This window comes from Lepidochelys kempii, chromosome 12 (assembly GCF_965140265.1).
Source record: "Lepidochelys kempii isolate rLepKem1 chromosome 12, rLepKem1.hap2, whole genome shotgun sequence".
NCBI lineage: Eukaryota > Metazoa > Chordata > Testudines > Cheloniidae > Lepidochelys > Lepidochelys kempii.
The window spans coordinates 5,043,290-5,065,643 of NC_133267.1; the positions used below are offsets into that span (position 1 = coordinate 5,043,290).

A 22,354-nucleotide genomic window follows, 5' to 3' on the forward strand; every position below is an offset into this window, starting at 1 on the left:
AAACAGGCTACCTTGCATAATGACTTAGCCACTCCCAGTCTCTATTTAAGCCTAAATTAATAGTATCCAATTTGCAAATGAATTCCAATTCAGCAGTTTCTCGCTGGAGTCTGGATTTGAAGTTTTTTTGTTTTAAGATAGCGACCTTCATGTCTGTGATTGCGTGACCAGAGAGATTGAAGTGTTCTCCGACTGGTTTATGAATGTTATAATTCTTGACATCTGATTTGTGTCCATTTATTCTTTTACGTAGAGACTGTCCAGTTTGACCAATGTACATGGCAGAGGGGCATTGCTGGCACATGATGGCATAGATCACATTGGTGGATGTGCAGGTGAACGAGCCTCTGATAGTGTGGCTGATGTTATTAGGCCCTGTGATGGTGTCCCCTGAATAGATATGTGGGCACAATTGGCAACGGGCTTTGTTGCAAGGATAAGTTCCTGGGTTAGTGGTTCTGTTGTGTGGTATGTGGTTGTTGGTGAGTATTTGCTTCAGGTTGCGGGGCTGTCTGTAGGCAAGGACTGGCCTGTCTCCCAAGACTTGTGAGAGTGTTGGGTCATCCTTTAGGATAGGTTGTAGATCCTTAATAATGCGTTGGAGGGGTTTTAGTTGGGGGCTGAAGGTGACGGCTAGTGGCGTTCTGTTATTTTCTTTGTTAGGCCTGTCCTGTAGTAGGTAACTTCTGGGAACTCTTCTGGCTCTATCAATCTGTTTCTTTACTTCTGCAGGTGGGTATTGTAGTTGTAAGAAAGCTTGACAGAGATCTTGTAGGTGTTTGTCTCTGTCTGAGGGGTTGGAGCAAATGCGGTTGTATCGCAGAGCTTGGCTGTAGACGATGGATCGTGTGGTGTGGTCAGGGTGAAAGCTGGAGGCATGCAGGTAGGAATAGCGGTCAGTAGGTTTATGGTATAGGGTGGTGTTTATGTGGCCATTGTTTATTAGCACTGTAGTGTCCAGGAAGTGGATCTCTTGTGTGGACTGGACCAGGCTGAGGTTGGTGGTGGGATGGAAATTGTTGAAATCATGGTGGAATTCCTCAAGGGCTTCTTTTCCATGGGTCCAGATGATGAAGATGTCATCAATATAGCGCAAGTAGAGTAGGGGCTTTAGGGGACGAGAGCTGAGGAAGCGTTGTTCTAAATCAGCCATAAAAATGTTGGCATACTGTGGGGCCATGCGGGTACCCATAGCAGTGCCGCTGATCTGAAGGTATACATTGTCCCCAAATGTGAAATAGTTATGGGTAAGGACAAAGTCACAAAGTTCAGCCACCAGGTTAGCCGTGACATTATCGGGGATAGTGTTCTTGACGGCTTGTAGTCCATCTTTGTGTGGAATGTTGGTGTAGAGGGCTTCTACATCCATAGTAGCCAGGATGGTGTTATCAGGAAGATCACCGATGGATTGAAGTTTCCTCAGGAAGTCAGTGGTGTCTCGAAGGTAGCTGGGAGTGCTGGTAGCGTAGGGCCTGAGGAGGGAGTCTACATAGCCAGACAATCCTGCTGTCAGGGTGCCAATGCCTGAGATGATGGGGCGCCCAGGATTTCCAGGTTTATGGATCTTGGGTAGTAGATAGAATATCCCAGGTCGGGGTTCCAGGGGTGTGTCTGTGCGGATTTGATCTTGTGCTTTTTCAGGAAGTTTCTTGAGCAAATGCTGTAGTTGCTTTTGGTAACTCTCAGTGGGATCATAGGGTAATGGCTTGTAGAAACTCGTGTTGGAGAGCTGCCGAGCAGCCTCTTGTTCATATTCCGACCTATTCATGATGACAACAGCACCTCCTTTGTCAGCCTTTTTGATTATGATGTCAGAGTTGTTTCTGAGGCTGTGGATGGCATTGCGTTCCGCATGGCTGAGGTTATGGGGCAAGTGATGCTGCTTTTCCACAATTTCAGCCCGTGCACGTCGGCGGAAGCACTCTATGTAGAAGTCCAGTCTGCTGTTTCGACCTTCAGGAGGAGTCCATCTAGAATCCCTCTTTCTGTAGTGTTGGCAGGGAGACCTCTGTGGATTAGTATGTTGTTCAGAGGTATTTTGGAAATATTCCTTGAGACGGAGACGTCGAAAATAGGATTCTAGGTCACCACAGAACTGTATCATGTTCGTGGGGGTGGAGGGGCAGAAGGAGAGGCCCCGAGATAGAACAGCTGCTTCTGCTGGGCTGAGAGTATAGTTGGATAGGTTAACAATATTGCTAGGTGGGGTGAGGGAACCATTGCTGTGGCCCCTTGTAGCATGTAGTAGTTTAGAAAGTTTAGTGTCTTTTTTCTTTTGTAGAGAAGCAAAGTGTGCGTTGTAAATGGCTTGTCTAGTTTTAGTAAAATCCAGCCACGAGGAAGTTTGTGTGGAAGGTTGGTTCTTTATGAGAGTATCCATTTTTGAGAGCTCATTCTTAATCTTTCCCTGTTTGCTGTAGAGGATCTTGATCAGGTGATTCCGCAGTTTCTTTGAGAGCGTGAGGCACAAGCTGTCAGCATAGTCTGTGTGGTAAGGAGAGTGAATTTGTGTGGGGGGGTGGAGGGTGAGAAAACCTGGATTTGTGCTGGAAATGGCCCACCTGTTGATCACTTTAGATAAGCTATTACCAGCAGGACAGTGGGGTGGGAGGAGGTATTGTTTCATGATTTCTGTGTGTATATAAAGTCTGCTGCAGTTTCCACGGTAAACATCTGATGAAGTGAGCTGTAGCTCACGAAAGCTCATGCTCAAATAAATTGGTTAGTCTCTAAGGTGCCACAAGTACTCCTTTTCTTAATGAGAACATAGTAATACTGTTCACCTTAGTATTCTTCCTTTACCTTAATTTCCCCACCTGCCACTTTCTTTACATTCTCCGGGTATGGGGAAATGATTTTTTGAGGCCTAACTCATGAACATGTGGGGTTGTTCCCTGTGCTAATGAACTATGCAGAGTCAGGGGGCAATATGGGAAGTGCCCCAAGTGAAGGATTTGGGTCTGTCCTTCTCAAGCATCCATGCATGCACCAATGCACGGCCCAACCTCACACAAGCAAAGAACTCCTCCAGTGCCCTCTGGCACTTGTGCCAGTGGCTACACCTAGACCAGAGCCAGAACACAATGCCGGAGGAAGAAAGTCCTCTGTTCATTCAGATTTTGCTTCTGCTTTAATATTTATTTCTTATTCATTGTGCGTGTTACGGTCCCAAACCAGCAGATTCCCCTGCAGGGACTGCAGCCTTGAGCCCCACTTTTATCCGTACTATCTTCCATCTCTCTTGGTCTCCCGTTTAGGAGCAATGAGGGCCAAGACATGCAGGCTGTTTGGCCTTGCCTCTGATGAGGCACCCGCATGGCAGGACTTACTACTGGGGAGTTAGGGAGGAACATACCCTTGTGGCACATTTATAAAGATTGGTCTGGGGACCAAAGGAGATTTTCATAGATTCATAGATTCATAGATATTTAGGTCAGAAGGGACCATTATGATCATCTAGTCTGACCTCCTGCACAATGCAGGCCACAGAATTTCACCCACCACTCCTAAAAAAGACCTCACACCTATATCTGTGCTATTGAAGTCCTCAAATTGTAGTTTGAAGACCTCAAGGAGCAGAGAATCCTCCAGCAAGTGACCCGTGCCCCATGCTACAGAGGAAGGCGAAAAACCTCCAGGGCCTTCCAATCTGCCCTGGAGGAAAATTCCTTCCCGACCCCAAATATGGCGATCAGCTAAACCCTGAGCATATGGGCAAGATTCATCAGCCAGATACTACAGAAAATTCTTTCCCGGGTAACTTGGATCTTACCCCATCTAAAAACCCATCACAGGCCATTGGGCCTATTTACCATGAATATTTAATTACCAAAACCATGTTATCCCATCATACCATCTCCTCCATAAACTTATCGAGTTTAATCTTAAAGCAAGATAGATCTTTTGCCCCCACTACTTCCCTCGGAAGGCTATTCCAAAACTTCACTCCTCTGATGGTTAGAAACCTTCGTCTAATTTCTAATCTAAATTTCCTAGTGGCCAGTTTATATCCATTTGTTCTTGTGTCCACATTGGTATTGAGTTTAAATAATTCCTCTCCCTCTCTGGTATTTATCCCTCTGATATATTTATAGAGAGCAATCATATCTCCCCTCAACCTTCTTTTAGTTAGGCTAAACAAGCCAAGCTCCCTGAGTCTCCTTTCATAAGACAAGTTTTCCATTCCTCGGATCATCCTAGTAGCCCTTCTCTGTACCTGTTCCAGTTTGAATTCATCCTTCTTAAACATGGGAGACCAGAACTGCACACAGTATTCCAGGTGAGGTCTCACCAGTGCCTTATATAACGGTACTAAAACCTCCTTATCCCTACTGGAAATACCTCTCCTGATGCATCCCAAGACGACATTAGCTTTTTTCACAGCCATATCACATTGGCAGCTCATAGTCAACCTATGATCAACCAATACTCCAAGGTCCTTTTCCTCCTCCGTTACTTCTAGTTGATGCGTCCCTAGCTTATAACTAAAATTCTTGTTATTAATCCCTAAATGCATGACCTTACACTTCTCACTATTAAATTTCATCCTATTCCTATTACTCCAGTTTACAAGGTCATCCAGATCCTCCTGTAGGGTATCCCTGTCCTTCTCTAAATTAGCAATACCTCCCAGCTTTGTATCATCTGCAAACTTTATTAGCACACTCCCACTTTTTGTGCCCAGGTCAGTAATAAAAAGATTAAATAAGATTGGTCCCAAAACTGATCCTTGAGGAACTCCACTGGTAACCTCCCTCCAACTTGACAGTTCACCTTTCAGTAGGACCCGTTGTAGTCTCCCCTTTAACCAATTCCCTATCCACCTTTCAATTTTCCTATTGATGCCCATCTTATCCAATTTAACTAATAATTCCCCATGTGGCACAGTATCAAACGCCTTACTAAAATCTAAATAAATTAGATCCACTGCGTTTCCTTTATCTAAAAAATCTGTTACTCTCTCAAAGAAGGAAATCAGGTTGGTTTGGCACGATCTACCTTTTGTAAAACCATGTTGTATTTTGTCCCATTTACCATTGACTTCAATGTCCTTAACTACCTTCTCCTTCAAAATTTTTTCCAAGACCTTGCATACTACAGATGTCAAACTAACAGGCCTATAATTACTTGGATCACTTTTTTTCCCTTTCTTAAAAATAGGAACTATGTTAGCAATTCTCCAATCATATGGTACAACCCCTGAATTTACAGATTCATTAAAAATTATTGCTAATGGGCTTGCAATTTCTTGTGCCAATTCTTTTAATATTCTTGGATGAAGATTATCTGGGCCCCCCGATTTAGCCCCATTAAGCTGTTTGAGTTTCGCTTCTACCTCAGATATGGTGATGTCTACCTCCATATCCTCATTCCCATTTATCATGCTACCATTATCCCTAAGATCCTCTTTAGTCTTATTAAAGACTGAGGCAAAGTATTTGTTTAGATATTGGGCCATGCCTAGATTATCCTTGACCTCCACTCCATCCTCAGTTTTTAGCGGTCCCACTTCTTCTTTCTTTGTTTTTTTCCTATTTATATGACTATAGAACCTTTTACTATTGGTTTTAATTCCCTTTGCAAGGTCCAACTCTACTTGACTTTTAGCCTGTCTCACTTTATCCCTACATATTCTGACCTCAATAAGGTAGCTTTCCTTACTGATCCCTCCCTTCTTCCACTCCCTATATGCTTTCTGCTTTTTCTTAATTACCTCTCTAAGATGCTTGCTCATCCAGCTTGGTCTACAACTCCTGCCTATGAATTTTTTCCCCTTTCTTGGGATGCAGGCTTCCGATAGCTTCTGCAGCTTTAATTTAAAATAATCCCAGGCCTCCTCTACCTTTAAACCCATAAATTCTTCAGTCCAATCCACTTCCCTAACTAATTTCCTTAATTTTTGAAAGTCAGCCCTTTTGAAATCAAAAACCCTAGTTGCAGATTTATTTTTGTTAATCCTTCCATTCAGTTTGAACTGAATTAGCTCATGATCACTTGATTTGTGTGGGATGCTCTGGGCTCTTGATGATGTTTGTCTCTCCTATGCTCTTCTTCCTGGGGTCTGCAATGGAGGGGCTGCTCTCTGAAGCCTGCAGGCACATGCTATTTTAACACCTTCATAAAGGGCAAAGCAGTTTCTTGGGGAAAATGAGACTACCAAGTGTGACCCTAAGAGCCCCTCACTGGCGACTGGCAAAGGGTTTCACTGTTCTGTAACAGTAACTCCTGACAGGCCTCACAATCTTCCCACCCCTAGCACATGGCTTACATAGTATTTACCCATACCGGTGGGGTCTTCAAAGAAAGCCAGGGTCACATTGGCCATTAACATTGTTGTGACATATATGTACAAATACCATGTGCGATGTTTTGTGTGCATGTGCGTACACCGAAAATACATTCCTAAGAAAGTCTGAATCAAGGGAGGATTGAGAAACAGGTTTCAGCCAGACAAAGGATATATGTTCACCTCTTTGCCTCGGGTCACATGTAAATGAAGCATTGTACGTCCCTTTATCCTGGGGACGAAACAATGAATTTTGGGGGCTATAAGGAGAAGGCAAAAGGAAACTTCTTTGTCCTGCACCTGAGAAAGGAATTGAACAGTGTGATCGCATTCATGAAAACAGGATGCCAACCTGCCCTGGTTGGGAGCACTGTGAAGGACATACAAGTGAGGTAAGGCTCCTTTTAGACAGGTGGTTAGGCTGTAAAAGTTAGGTTTAGTCTCTATAAAGCATGTATGGGTTTTGTTTTATATGTAACCTTTCTGTTTTCATTATCCTTACTCAGTATCTCTTAAATCTTTATCTTTGATAAAAAACTTATGATTGTTTTCACTATAAATATATCTCAGTGCTGTGATGTTATATAGGCTCTGATCCTCAGTTGACTCAAACAAGCTGGTGTGTACGCTGTCCCCTTGGGGATAGCAAACCTGGTATTTCTGTGAGTAATCAGTGACGGGGGCTGGAAATTACAGGGGAATGCTTCAAAGGGGTTCATGAACTGGGGTGCACCCACTGTTAAGGCAAAGTAAGGGCTGACACAATCCCAAGATTGTGTGGGTGGCTAGCAGGCTAGTGGCATCAGGGAGCTGACATCCCTTTAAGCACCTGCAAGTCTCTGACTGCAGGCAGGGGGGTAACCAGGGGACTGACGGTACTGGGAACTCCAAGAAAACATCACACCGAGGCCCTGGGAGCCACATGGATCAAGCATAATTGTGTAAAGCCATTTTTCAGAGCATTGTCTTCCACTCTTTGGGTCTGGCTCTCCTCGACCGTCGTAAGCTCCACTGGCTGCAGGGGGGTCACTGGCCAGTACAGACCATGGGTCTCTTTCGCACAGCTTTCTCCAGTACAGCTTGGCTCAGCTGAGTAAATGAGGGTTGGAGCTTTCAGCACAATAATCCACTTCTTTCTGTGGGCGAGCTCACTACACCACTGAGCGTGTCAGACGGGGAAAGGAACTAGAGAGGCAAAGTTGTTACTTCAAATAATGGCGATTTATTGGAAATCCCGTGTTGAACAAGCAATGGTTTGACAGACACAGCAATACAAAGGGAATGATAACAGTAAAACATATTCTGATGAAAAGAACCGACAGCAAACCCACCCGGGTGTCCCAAAACGTCAGTGCCCAGTGACGCACTAGGTGAGCTCAGCACTTTGGACTGCAGTGATGGCTGGAGCTGCACGGCACTTACAGTTAAGGTTGCCGGACCATTTCCATTAAAAACCTCCTCTTGCCACTGGTTTTATTTCGGGGTGAAGCTTTTCAGGTTGGAAAGTCAAAGCTTGCCGTAGTCCTTAGTGAGGAGAAGCGCCTTTCAGTTTTCCAGCAAAAAATCAACTTCAGTTCAGCTGAGCAATGAGGCTGTAATGATACTTTGCACCTGTGCTGCACCTGCTCTAGGAGTCTCTTGTGTTTCACAGCAAAGCAGAACTGGACTGCACATGCGGGTGGAATTCCAAGTCCTACAAAAAACACTGTGAGCCAGGTTTCATTCAACGTGCGAGTGCGAACTGAATGAAATGGCACTCTGCCTTAACCAATGGGATATTCTGAGATTAATTCCAATCGCCTTGCTTTCTGAGCTCTTGTGTTGGTCTAGCCAAACTGTCTAGATAAAAGAACCTTAAGGTTACAAAGTGGAACACTCACAAGTTTCGAAATGCCAAAGTTACGGCTGCCCAAGTAACCTTAATTCTGACCCATATATGCGTGTGCGTTATGGTACTACAGTGCAGTCTTTCATTACATGATCACACGCTATTGTTTCCCCAAGGAGTCCTATCTCATTCAGTGCACAGGATGGATGGGGCTCCAGGAATGAGGCAAGGGTCCCATGGATCCCTGATTTGTTCTAATCCAAATTTGTTACTGCAGGACAAATCTGAAGTAAATCCATTAAAGTCAACAAGCTTCAAATCTGCACCAGTCTCGCTGAGAGCAGAATCTACTTCAGGAGCACAGGCGGGACAGTGCGCTGTCATGAGGCTGAGTTGCACTCATTCAATAGAATAAAAATCATTTGTTGCAAAATGACAGAGTGAAAAATAGTTCCTGGAACTTGCACAGAGAAAAGGGTTGATTTCAGTTTGGTTTGGCCACAAGTGTGCACCTCTGCCCTACTAAGTTATTTAAAAATAAATGTAGCAATGTCCTTCTTACATTTTGCAATGTCCAACCTGCACCCTGAATCAGTGTCTCAGGACAGCACTTTAAGCATGTTAAATAGGACTTACGCGTGTCCTTCAGTGCTGCCCTCACTAGGGATGTTTTCCTGAATCGGGGCTTGAATGAACCTGTGGTCCTGCAGAAACAGCAGCATGTTGTTGTACAGTTAAAGACTGCCTGGTCCCCCACTGTCTTCCCTGTATGTCATCATTGACACCTATGCTAAATGGCTGTAAAACACTCCCACAGGGTGAGGGGATAGTTCTGATCTGGCAGTGTTTCACTCCACTTTGTATTTATTTTGCACATGTCTACGTGGTTAGACAAGGTGGAGGGCAGTGCAGGGTCAGAACCTATATTATAATGTATATGCACAAGAGGACTGAGTTAAGGGTGCACATGCAAACTTATTGTAGCTATTTCCTGATTTTTAAGGGATTCACTTTGCAACCTTAAGATCATTTAACCAAGTTTCTGTCGCATAATCCAGTGTCTCATGCCAGGTCTGTGTGATGGTGAGGGTGTGTTCCACAGGGACACAGCACATTGCTCACTGGGGCTGAGGTCGAGGTAAGATCGGCCAGAGTTAAATGGAATGGAGCACTGCATCACCAAGGACACTGCATCACCAAGGTTGGTCCCCTGCTGCCCATGCAGGGATGTCCCGGTTCAATGCCAGCAGCAGTGTCCTTCTAAGGAAACTTGGTGCCTGCAGTGCAGCTGTTGACTCTGACGCCAGACTCAGTCCTAGCCTGCTCTCCTGCCCATCTGGTGTCCAGTGCACTGTCCAGACACACCATATTTGTGACACTTATGATCTGCTGTTTCCTTAGGGGGAACTGAGCATGACATTCTCTCATCAGCCTGCAGATCTCCATTGTCAGGCCATCAACAAATGCACAATCCTCCGCTGGCAGGGAGGGGCTGGGCAAGGTGAATATGCGCTGTCCTGTCACTCACAGTTGCTCCTGTATGAAGGAAACAGGGAGGATTGAATTTAGAGCATTAAATCCTGGGAATGCGCAGGAGAATACGAACTCCCCACCCAGGATCAATGTTCTCCTGTTCTAAAAAGAACTGCTTTCCCCCAGGCCGGGCAGCCTATGGTGGAACAAGAGCTCACCTCTGTGCCAGTCTTCTTCGCCTGCTGAATTCCCTGTTGTTGGCTGAGCAGCTACAGCTCACACCTTTTCTGGATCAAAAAGCGTGACTCCTCCACAAAACCCAGGGCACCGTTGCAAATCCTTGTTATCTGAGTGAGCCCAGGATGGCTCTGGCTGGGCATAAGCTTTCATGGGTAAAAAACCCTACTTCTTCAGATGCACAGAATGCAAATTACAGATGCAGGCATAAATATACTGACACATGAAGAGAAGGGAGTTACCTTTCAAGTGGGGAACCATTGTTGACAAGGCCAATTCAATCAGGGTGGATGTGGGGTGGGAGGAGGAGATACTCCACTGACCCCTTGCGAGCTGTGTATGCCTCCTACACCCTGCTGGAGTGGCATATAGGGCTGGAATCCCACACAGTCTGTTCACAACCTTAACTGTCCAATTCAACAGGGAAGGGTATTGGGATGCCAGAGAACTGGGTGATGTGTCACCGGACTCCTTGCTGTTTCTAGAAAACAGCTAGTCAATCAGAGCCATTTGAGGGTGCAATATTTACAGCTGAAACCACCGTGGTTATCGAACAGCACAAAGATACTTCCTTTGACCAATGCACCAGGGGCTAAAGCCAAGAGCGAAGCATTCTTTGGTACTCCATGTTCTGGGTATGTAGCAAAGGGCCGCTGCTACCTGTAAAGATGTGCTAGGGAGTTATTGATTGCTGAGGGCTACAAGGCAGGACACAATTCTACATACTAACATGTCTGAGTTTATTTTGTCAGGAGTCCTGGCTGATCAGTCCCCAAGGGGGGGAATCCCTGCTTTCTGTAGACTGTACAGAACTGTCCCTACCTCTGGCCCCTATCCTGGAAAGTTTGGGCCACATAAGATTTTTTCCAAGGTGAGGAACCACAGAACAGTGGGAGGATCACAGAAGTGTTAACAAAGCAGGGCTAATAACAAAGTCACCAGCTCTCACAATTTGTTCGAGTGATGGGATTTCAGCCAGCCTGGAGCCAGTCGGCAATGCTGCATGAAGCTCCACCTCCCTACAAATTTCATCCCTGCCTGAGAGAAACCCTCCTCTGACTGGCTGCCTTCCCCATTGCCCCACCTCCTGGGCAGGAGCAGCCAATCAGGGCCGATGCAGGAAGCAACCAAGGATATTTCACCACCCCACTCTTCAGGAACTGAGAGGAAGGTTGCAGCTCAGGTGGTGGCTTGGGTCCAAGCCTGACCAGCTCTGAGCTCAGATGGTTAGCCCATGCTGCAGTGTACAGCCTGCTATTTTTAGCCTGCTATCTTAAGCAGAGCTAGCTCGAGTCTGCCTGTGGGGGCTGGAAGGCAGGCTCCCAGCTGCACGGTAGACACACCCAGTCAGTCCTGTCCCTCATAAACCAACTGTCTCCATGGGCAAGGCCAGCACAGCGCAGAATGAAACCTGACTGAAGCCACCTCACACGTCAAAGACCACTTTAGCTGTATTTCATAACAGTGCAATACTCACCAGTATAGACAGGGAGTGGGCACACCTAGAAGAGTCATGGGCAGTGTGGGGAGGTCTCTACAAGCTCTCACAACATCACCTCCACCCTGAGCCAGAACAGAGCCAGACAGGGTCAGGGTCTACGGCCTGAACGATCCTGAAGGAAGTCTTTAATAGTCAGCACCAATTGTAGTGCAAAAAGACTTACCAGTGGAATGCTGCTCGACATGCAGGAACCTGTGGTACTCTGCCTTCCCAGATCAGTATATCCCCTCATGCCCAGGGACAGTGGGAGGATGGGAGCTGCGCCCTCGCTGCTCTGGCAGCCACTACCATGGCTTGGCCCATGCAGCCCATTAGGGTTCTCTGCAGTCAGCTTCTCACTGGCCAGGGCAGGGGTGGGGGAGGTGAGAAGCCACCAGCTATATTGGAGCGATTGCTCCCGAAGTAACTAACTCAATCTGGCTTTGCAAATGCTAATCTAGACACTCACAAGTGCTTGGTCCGGGATTTAAACCCAGACTTTGCTCTGGTTTAGTCTAGATTAGCATTTGCAAAGGTGTTAGCTGCCAATCACCTTGAGTTCCAGCAGGCCCAAACTCCGGTTTAGACACAGCCTAGGTGGGGAGGAGCCCCCTTTGCAGTCCATCACTGTGGAGTCAGACCAGGCTGTTGGGTGAGGCTGGGCTCTGACTCTAAGACACTATCAGTGGTGCTTCATCAACACTTCTTACTGTGTATACTATTGCTATTGAATGCAGCTCCCCAGGAGACTCCAGAATTGCAGGTGGGGATCTGGCTGGGGACAGATAGCTAGAGGAAACCACAATTGTGTCCGCACCACGTTAGCTCCCTGCTTCCTGGCTTTCAAGTACTTGAATTTTCACTACAACATTTTGATCATGTTTTAAATTAAATGGTGTGGCTGAGATTCTGTGCTGCCGCTGGTGGAGACCCAGCATGCCTGGCCAGGCCAAAGGAAGGGTGGCCTCCTGATTCTGATCTGTTCTGGGAGCACTCCCCACCCCACTCAAGCAACCCTGGGGGCTTCTTTCAGTTATGGCAGCCTCACCAGGAATATCCCAGCAGGCTATAGCAATGGGCAATATGGCCCCACCCCGACTCCACCTCAGTTGTTGGAGGGGTGCCAGTGTAGGACTATCTAAGGCAGAGCAATGCAGTGCCTGCACTGGGGGTGGGAGGAGGAGATACTCCACTGACCCCCTGCAAGCTGCGTATGCCTCCTACATCCTGCTGGAGTGCTATATAGGGCTGGAATCCCACACTGTCTGTTCACAACCTTAACTGTCCAATTCCATAGGGAAGGGGAGTAGGATGCCAGAGAACTGGGTGATCTGAGGAGCTCCTAAACTCTGCAGCTATGAAAACATACTACTTCAGTTAAAACCCATCTTGGCAAAGAGGACACAAGCTTGCGGAATCTCTGTTCTCCTTTTCACTATCTGGAAAAAGGGGCTGAATAATACTTGCTTCCACTGTGTCAAAAGGTGATTTTTAGTTGGTTGGGTTTTTTTGTGGGGTGTGGGTGATTAGTGAACCAATGGTTCAGTTTGTGTTGGATGTTCATGTGGAGTCGATAGGAACCTTCTAGGTAAAGGCGTTACCTCTTTGGATCAAACAGCAGAGATCTATGCAGTGGTGCTAGGAGTCCTGGCTTGACACACTGCTCTGACGAACAAGGACAGAGAAATGAGCTTGGAGTATATTGTCTTGAGAAGTAGTAAGAGAAAGGAGTGGATCCAAAAGACACATAGTTCATTACCTTCAGGAAATGTAACTCCCAAAACCACCAACAGTGTGAGCTAGTTGGTTTGTGATGTGCTTATATGTCCGAAAAACTTGGTCACTGCAGTGACAGAGACATTGGACAGATTAATCTGCAGGACAGTTCATCTTTTAGACCTGCTAGCCTTGGGTGTGTGTAAATGTCACACTCATTGGGCTTGTTCCAGGGCCTGTGGTCAAAAGCATGGTAAGGCAATCCAAGGCCTATTCTGTTCTGCTACTGGTAAGTACAGAATTCACTAAGGAGTGAGAGTAAATCTTATTTTGCCCAATCACATTCTTGATGGTTGGTCAGTGCCAAAGAGAGGAATGGGAGTCATGTCTAATCCAAACTCCTCTTACACCCAAATCTTCAGCACCAAGCTACACACTGCCTGATCAGCTACGAAGCAAACATTCTTGACAGACCAGGAGGAACTCTAGCACAGAGACCCTGTCAGCTGGCTACAACCTTCAATCAGCCTATGCAGATGTCCGCACAATCAAATGCTGCTGTTGGTCTGCACATTCTTTATAAAATATTTCAAATTGTTTGAATTTCACCCCAGAAGTGAGATAAAGCTCACCAATGTTATCTCTGGGGGGACAGGCAGCAATGAGAGGGGTTTTACTTCATTTAGAGCTCGGTAAAATATTTTTAGGTGAGCGGTGTCATTTCCGCATACTGGAATATGAATTACATTCATAACGTCACATCCACTGAAAACCCCAGCCGAGACTAGTATTTATTGAAACGAGTTTCCTCCTGCAGTGCTTTCACGCCCCTGCCCCTTGATGCTGAAGTTACTTCTTTTCTCTCTAATTTCCAACCCATTCCCGATGAGCTGCAGCTCACTGCCCTCCTCCCCTCAACAGTCTCACGCAGCGGTGCAGCTCTGTCACACGCTGACATTTCTCCAGCTTCCAGCACAGTGACGCACGAGCCTGACCACTTGCTAACCGATGTTAATTACAGCTTCACAGATGAAACACATGACTGTAACATATCACATTGAGTGGGCCCTGGCGACTAAAGATAGCAGATCCTCATACGTTTTGTATACGGCATGTATGATACAATATACAGGCTCAGCTATAATGGGCCAGGTTCTTGGGCCCAGTCAAGCTGTGCTCAGTGCAGGACTCAGAGTGGGGTAAAGACAAAAGCAGCTTTATGCCATCTTGGTACATGACCAATTCCAGAGCTTCCAGGGGGAAGATTCTGACCCCTGGCACAAATTATGGCAGTAAAGGACTGCCCATGTATGTCCTGCTCTGTAATGGCCCCAAAGGGGCTCTTACCCTGATGACGATTGCTGGTTGAGAGCAATCTCTAGCCACACTCTCTCCTCTCTTCCTGCATGCCTGCTCGTGAGTTCCCAGTGTGACACTGTGGCCCAAAGGGCTAATGTGAACTGTGGATGTGTAAACAGGGGAATCTCAAGATGGAAAAAGGAGATTATTTTACCTTTGTATTTAGCACTGGAGCGACTGCTGCTGGAATAGTGTATTCAGTTCTGGTATCCCTAATTCAAGAAGAATGTTGAAAAACTAGAGACGGTTCATAAAAGACCCACAAGAATGATTAAAGGATTGAAAACCATGCCTCACAGCAATAGGCAAGGAGCTCAGTCTATTTGGCTTACCAAACAGAAGGTCAAGGGGTGACTTGATTACAGTCTAAGTACCTACATAGGGAACAGAAATTTGACAGAAGGCTCTTCAATCTAGCAGATAAAATTATAACAATGGCTGGAAGCTGAAGCCAGACAAACCCAGACTAGAAATTAAGGCTCAAATTTTTAACAGAGAGAGTAATTAAGCATTGGAACAACTTACTATAGGTTGTGGTGGATTCTCGTCACTAGAAATTTTTAAATTAATGTAGGATGTTTGATTTCAGGAATTAATTTTAGAAAAACTTAATTCCTGGAATCAAACAGGAATTAATTCAGGGAACTTCTCTGGCCTATGTTATACAGGTCAGACGAGATGATCACAGTGGTCCTTTCTGTCCTTAAAAATCTGTAAATCTATGCCTGCTACGGTATGGGGCCCAGAGGGAGTGGCGCAGAGCTGAGCTAGCATTATGGCAGCTGAATCCTCAGCAGTCCTTTGAGGGCAGCTTTCTGCACCCTGTGAGCCATGAATGGAGCTCAAGATGGGCCAGTATTGGCTACACTTGGTTAGATCTTTGGCTCCAATATTTAATATGATGAGGAGCTATCTTTTTAAACTAAGATAAATGTGTATTGTTTTTTGCACGTTTTACAGCTGCCACTGGGCTCAGTGGTGCTCTGGTATAACTCCACTGTAGTCAAGACAAGGGTGCTTGCTTCCACGAGAACTGGATTTAGTCCACAAAGGGTGAAAACTCAACTTGGTAACATTGTGTTTTGGAATCAACAAGTCTGATTTATGTAAAGTTACTCTGGATATCACTTTTACACCAAAATGCCTTGAGTCTTTCTTATGCCACATTCCTAGAATGTGTGTATATAAAGTCTGCTGCAGTTTCCACGGTAAACATCTGATGAAGTGAGCTGTAGCTCACGAAAGCTCATGCTCAAATAAATTGGTTAGTCTCTAAGGTGCCACAAGTCCTCCTTTTCTTTTTGCGAATACAGACTAACACGGCTGTTCCTCTGAAATCTGATTCCTAGAACTGTTTGTGTTACAGTTTGTTAACATCTTCCTGGTTCTGAAGTGCTCAGAAGTGAAAACAATATTTCCAGCTGCAGACACCAGAGCCGTATAGAGAAGTGCTATTAAAACCCTGCTACTCTAGGTGACGTTCCTGCAGCACAAAATTACATCAGATATGTTTGCAGTCACTTCATGTTGCAAGCTCATACTTAACTCGGTGTCCACTCTCACTGTTGGGTTCTAAGAATCATGGGTTCCCAAATTTCTTCCTCTCAGTCAATAGCCATTTTTAATTTTGGCTTTGTCGGTATACATCGCACTTCTGAGTCCATCTCTTTGTTTCCCTATTATCCCTACTGATCTGTGCTAGCAGTGGTTGTGGTGAAGGTGCTTCATAAACAAAACGAAGACAATTATTACCTCTCCCACACAGCCCTCCTTCTGCATGTACTTCCGGATAATAGACCAGATTTGGCATTTGCTCAGCAGTCTTCCACCAGTGGTCACTTCAAAGCGCTCATAAGAGCCATACTTCTCCAGGACGGCATGAATGATCCCAGTTGCCTGCCACACACACATAAAAGAGAGTCAGCCTTTCCCCAAGCTACCTTCTACAGTTTCAAGTGCAGCCTCCATAGCTATACTTAGATCTCCTTGGGCTATGTTCAGTTAAAGGAATACCTGATAAAAGAATCAAATGGCTGACCACTTTTGATAAACAAAGACATTGTATAGTTTTGTATGTTATCTGATAAAGTAATAACAGATAGATAAGACTTGGTTGGGAATTTTTCAACAATTTTTTTTGGTTTTTGGTCAGAAAATGCCGATTCTTTTGGAAGGTTTCTCAGGTCCAGGATGGAATTTCTGGTCAAAACCGGAGAGAAAGCATGCTTCTAGAATAGCCAGTAGCCCCCTGTGGTTAGGGCACTCACCTGGGATGAAGGAGACCCAGGTTCAAGTCTGATTCAGAGCAGGGATTTGAACCTGGGTCTCTCACATCCATGGTGAGTGCCTAATACCAGTGGGCTAGTGACTATAATGGGTCTCCCGGGCCCTCCGACATATTTTCATGAAAAATGGCTCCGGTTCATCCTGCATTAGAAAGAAAACAAATTCAGTCACAAATGGAATTGTGTTGCAGCCAATAGACAAAAAACATCACGATGCGTGGTACCTGCCATCCCCCTCACTCTAGAGGCATGACTAACTGTTTAGTGTCCTTCTGACATGCTAGTCCTGAGCCTTGGCCAAACAAGTCTATTAACTGTACTGGTCTTTGGAAGTAATGTCTTCACAGCTTAATAGCATAGGCATAGTTTTTTTAGCTCCCTGGAAATGCTTACCAGGAGATTATTTAGGGAATGCTTACCAGGAGGTTGCCTTCTTGCTAGTTTCCAAACAGCCCTGCTCCACTATTAAATTAAGTCAACTCACGCACATAGTGAACAATCCAATCACTCAATATAGCCCTACAGTAACTATCCCAAAAACCAGCTCATCTGTAGTATTCAGAAGTTATTATAGATCAGCCCCAAGCCCTTCACTTTTAGCTCTCCCACTTGTAGATCTCAAAGCAGTTGAAGAACAGACACAAATAGCCCCACTTTACAGACAGCATATCCAAGCACCCACATATGAAGTGTTTTTTCTCAAGCAATGTCATCTGGTGGATCAGCTATCGGTCTATTAATGCAGTGATCTTGGTTCTGTTCTCAGCTCTGCCATAAATTTTGTGTGACTTTGTGCAAACCACAGGCCACAAGGCTGCTGATGTTCAGAGTCTAACTCAGTCTCAAGGATACATCTGCACTCCAAAATAAACCCCACGGCAACAAGTGGCCTGAGCAGCAGACTTGGCCTTGCAGGGCTCGCACTCTGAGGCTAAAAATAGATGTTTATTCATTCCTGCTCAAATGGGAACATGGGCTTGGAGACCCTCTCCCCTTCCCTGGTTTCAGAGCCTGGTCTCTAGTCCGAGCAGGAGCATCTACACTGCTAAAACAGCTTTGTAGCACCACCCCTGCGAGCCTGTATCAGTGTAGATGTATCCAAGGTGCCCACCTGGGACCTGATTTCTGGAAGTGCCAAGTACCCAAAACGCCAGCTGCAGTCACTGGGAACTACGACTGCTCAGTAACTCTGAAAAAATCAGACCCAAGCTGTTACAATTGGCTACCTAAACAGTGAAGGGCCCCAAACCAGTGGCCACTTTTGAAAGTGTTGGTCTTAACCTTTTTCTGCCTCCGCTGCTACCGCATCTGAAAAGTGTAAGTAGCATATTTTGCCTGCCTCCCAGGGAAGAGGTTTGAACTACAGACAATGATTAAGGCCAGTCAGGGGAACCCTAAACTATACAGGAAGGACAGGTCAGGTCAGAGGTGGGGAGTAGCACCTAGCAGATTTCATAGAAATGGAAAAGAAATGTTTTGAACTGACAGGACCTACCAACCCTAAGTCCTAACACTACACATATACTAGTGGCCTCCTGATGAGGAAAAGGGAGTGCATAATGTTGTAGGACACCAGAGAGGCAACCCTCTCCAACAATGCAGTGATAACGGGTGACTTCAGTTCTGCATGTGTGTCATGTCTGTCACAATGGAACAAGAATTAAATAAGCAACTGCTCAACATTACAAATGATTGCTTCTTGGAACAGCTAGTTTTAGACCAAAAGAGGAGAGGCTATTCTTCAATTAGTCCTAAGCAACACACAGGACTTCATATTTCTTGAATCTATAGCAGTGGCAATTATATTATTTAACTAGGAGTAAAGTCAACATCCTCAGGGAAGGGATCATAAAACTTTAGGAAGATGGAATGTATGATCCTACTGACTAGCTATGGCTCTCTTTTTTAAGCCAAAAGGAAGGAATTTAAAAACCATGGTTTGAGCATGTAAACGACTTCTACAACCATAACTACAAGAGGCATGCGGATCTCTCACTGAAAAGGAGGCAAGAGAAGAATAAATGATGTGCTTAACTGGTAAGATTGGAGAGGTTATCTGAGCCAAACAGGTTACCTTCTAACAGTGGATTTCTAGCCCAAGTGAAGCGATGGAAAAAGAGAACATAAACTATAACAGCTAAAATGGAAAGTCAGAGGAATAATAGGGAATTTGAAGAGCAAACACTCAGAGACATAAGAACAAGAAATTCTTGAAGTGTATTAGAAGCAGGAAGTCTTGTTGACCACCAGAGGTAAAGAAAGCCATTAAGCGGGTAGGGACATTGCAGACAAGTTAAAGGATTTATTTTGTATCAGTCTTCACCATAGATGATGTTAAGAACATAAGAACGGCCATACTGGGTCAGACCAAAGGTCCATCTAGCCCAGTATCCTGTCTTCCAACAGTGGCCAATGCCAAATGCCCCAGAGGGAAATAACAAAACAGGGAATCATCAAGTGATCCTTTCCCTGTCGCTCATTTCCAGCCTCTGGTAAACAGAGACTAGGGACACCGTTCCTGCCCATTCTGGCTAACAGCCATTGATGGACCTATCCGCCATGAATTTATCTAGTTCTTTTTTGAACCCTGTTATAGTCTTGGCCTTCACAACACCCTCTGTCAAAGAGTTCCACACGTTGACTATGTGTTGTGTGAAGAAATACTTCCTTTTGTTTCTTTTAAACCTGCTGGCTATTAATTTCATTTGGTGACCACTAGTTCTTGTGTTATGGTAAGGAGTAAATAACACTTCCTTAGTTACTTTCTCTACACCAGTCATGATTTTATAGACCTCTATCATATTCCCCCTTAGTCGTCTCTTTTCCAAGCTGAAAAGTCTCAGTCTTATTAATCTATCCTCGTACGGAAGCCGTTCCATAACCCTAATCATTTTTGTTGCCCTTTTTCAAACCTTTTCCAATCCAATATATCTTTTCTGAGACGGGGCGACCACATCTGCACGCAGTATTCAAGATGTGCACGTACCATGGATTTATATAAAGGCAATAGAATATTTTCTGTCTTTTTATCTATCCCTTTGTTAATGGTGCCCAACATTCTGTTCACTTTTTTGACTGCCACTGCACATGGAGTGGATGTTTTCAGAGAACTATCCACAACCCAAAATCTCTTTCTTGAGTGGTAACAGCTAACTCAGACCCTATCATTTTATACGTATAGTTGGGATTATATTTTCCAATGTGCATTACTTTGCATTTATCAACATTGAATTTCATCTGCCATTTTGTTGCCCAGTCACCCAGTTTTGAGAGATCCTTTTTGTAGCTCTTCGCAGTCTGCCTGGGACTTAACTATCTTGAGTAGTTTTGTATGTTGGGGAGTTACCTACTCTTTTCAAGTAATAAATATTAAGTTATCAAAAAAGGAGGTTCTGAAACAAATTTTACAGAGCAGCAAGTCACCAGGACCAGACGGTATTAATCTAGGAATTTGGAATTGGCTTCTGAGGTACTACCAAAAATATGCAATATCCTAAAAACCAACAGTTTATATCAGGAGACTGCAGGGGAACAAACATTATACCTATCTTGAAACAGTACTGGAGGAGATCCTATGAATTATAGGCTTGGGAGCCTTAATTCAGTGCAAGGAAAACTGGTTAAAACTACACTTGAAGAGAATTATAAAACCAAATAACATATGGTAGAGATGGCACAGCTTCAGCTGCAAATGACAGTCTGTGTCTGAACTATTTTTATTTTTGTTGTGTAGCAACAAAATTGTGGATAAAGAACCAGTTTACAAGATATAAAAAAAAATTGACAAAGCAGCAAAATACATAGTCACGAGGTGAGAGGCAACTACTCATGCTTAAGAACTTGGCTGAGTCACAAAGATTCTCAGGAGTAGGAACAGATGATCAATTTTCAATACTGAAAGTGAGCACTTGGATATCTCAAGGTTCTGTACTAGAACAGGTGTTTAATATTTATTATCTGGAACAATGGGAGAGAAATGAGGTGGCTAAAGTTTCAGATAACAAAGGTTGTCATAAAAATAAAGGGAAGGGTAACCACCTTTCTGTATACAGTGCTATAAAATCCCTCCTGGCCAGAGGCAAAATCCTTTCACCTGTAAAGGGTTAAGAAGCTAAGGTAACCTCACTGGCACCTGACCCAAAATGACCAATGAGGAGACAAGATACTTTCAAATCTGGAGTGCGGGAACAAAGGGTTCGTCTGTCTGTGTTAGGCTTTTGCCAGGAACAGATCAGGAATGCAGTCTCAGAACTTTTGTTAGTTAGTAAGTAATCTAGCTAGAAATGCGTTCGATTTCCTTTTGTTTAATTGCTGGTAAAATAGCTGTGCAGGATGGAATGTATATTCCTGCTTTTGTGTCTTTTTGTAACTTAAGGTTTTGCCTAGAGGGATTCTCTATGTTTTGAATCTGATTACCCTGTAAGGTATTTACCATCCTGATTTTACAGAGATGGTTCTCTTACCTTTTCTTTAATTAAAATTCTTCTTTTAAGAACCTGATTGATTTTTCATTGTTTTTAAGATCCAAGGGTTTGGGTCTGTGTTCACCTGTACAAATTGGTGAGGATTTTTATCAAGCCTTCCCCAGGAAAGGGGGTGTAGGGCTTGGGGGGATATTTTGGGGGAAGACATCTCCAAGTGGGCTCTTTCCCTGTTCTTTGTTTAACACGCTTGGTGGTGGCACCATAGGGTTCAAGGACAAGGCAAAGTTTGTACCTTGGGGAAGTTTTTAACCTAAGCTGGTAAGAATCAGCTTAGGAGCTCTTTCATGCAGGTCCCCACATCTGTACCCTGAGTTCAGAGTGGGGAAGGAACCTTGACAAAGGTATATAGGTCAGTCAAGACTAGAAAATTCAGATTGAAATAAACACTTAAAATTCAGTCTTACAATGCAAAGTTATGTGCATTGGATGGAATAATTTGAATTATTCATACACTTTACTAGGCTGTAAGTTAACAGTTATCATCCAGGAAAGAGACTTGTGTGTCACTGCAAACAGCTCAATCTGCAGCATCAGTCAAAAGAAGCAAACAAAACATTTAGATACAGGAAGAATGAGAGAAAACAAAACTGAAGATCTCACAATGCCATGTCATAAATCAACACTTCCACCCTTGGGATACTGTGCTCACTCTGGTCTCCCTGTCACAAAGCTATAGCAGAAATACGAGTAGTGGAAATGACTAGAGGCTGAAAAGTTGTCTCTATAAGGAAGATAGCAAAGACTGGGGCTTATTAGTTTAGGCTATATCTACACTGTCACGGAGTCCCCGGGCGATGCTCTGGAACTGCTCCCCATGAAGCCAGTCAGGACTCTGGGGTAGTCGCCTTTCTGTGAGCAGCCTGTCTTCAGGACACACAGCTCACACAGCTTCCACCTTCCTGGGTCTGACCTCGGAGCATTCAGCATCCTCTGCCCCTCCGTGTGCTTCCCCCCAGCGAGTCCGCTCAGGCAGGGCTCCTGGGGAAGCCAGAGGGTCCTGCACCCCAACTTCGCAGTCAGACGTGACTCTCAGCCAGCCAGTAAAACAGAAGGTTTATTAGACGACAGGAACATGGTCTGACACAGAGCTTGCAGGTGCAGAGAACGGGACCCCTCAGCTGGGTCCATTCTGGGGGGCAGTGAGCCAGACAACCACGTCTGCCCTTCACTCCATGTCCCAGCCAGCCCCCAAACTGAAACTCCCTC

The 22,354-nt window shown here is 44.9% G+C and overlaps 1 protein-coding gene across 5 annotated transcripts in view; it reads right to left on the reverse strand.

Moving 5' to 3' along the window:
- Window positions 1–22,354, reverse strand: part of MATCAP1 (microtubule associated tyrosine carboxypeptidase 1) — a 56,065-nt gene that overhangs the window by 18,021 nt on the left and 15,690 nt on the right. For all 5 annotated transcript variants that reach the window (XM_073307268.1, XM_073307269.1, XM_073307270.1 and 2 more), the window contains exon 3: window positions 16,132–16,275. In XM_073307268.1, the coding sequence (XP_073163369.1) occupies window positions 16,132–16,275 (144 nt within the window). The remainder of the gene's footprint in view (window positions 1–16,131; window positions 16,276–22,354) is intronic.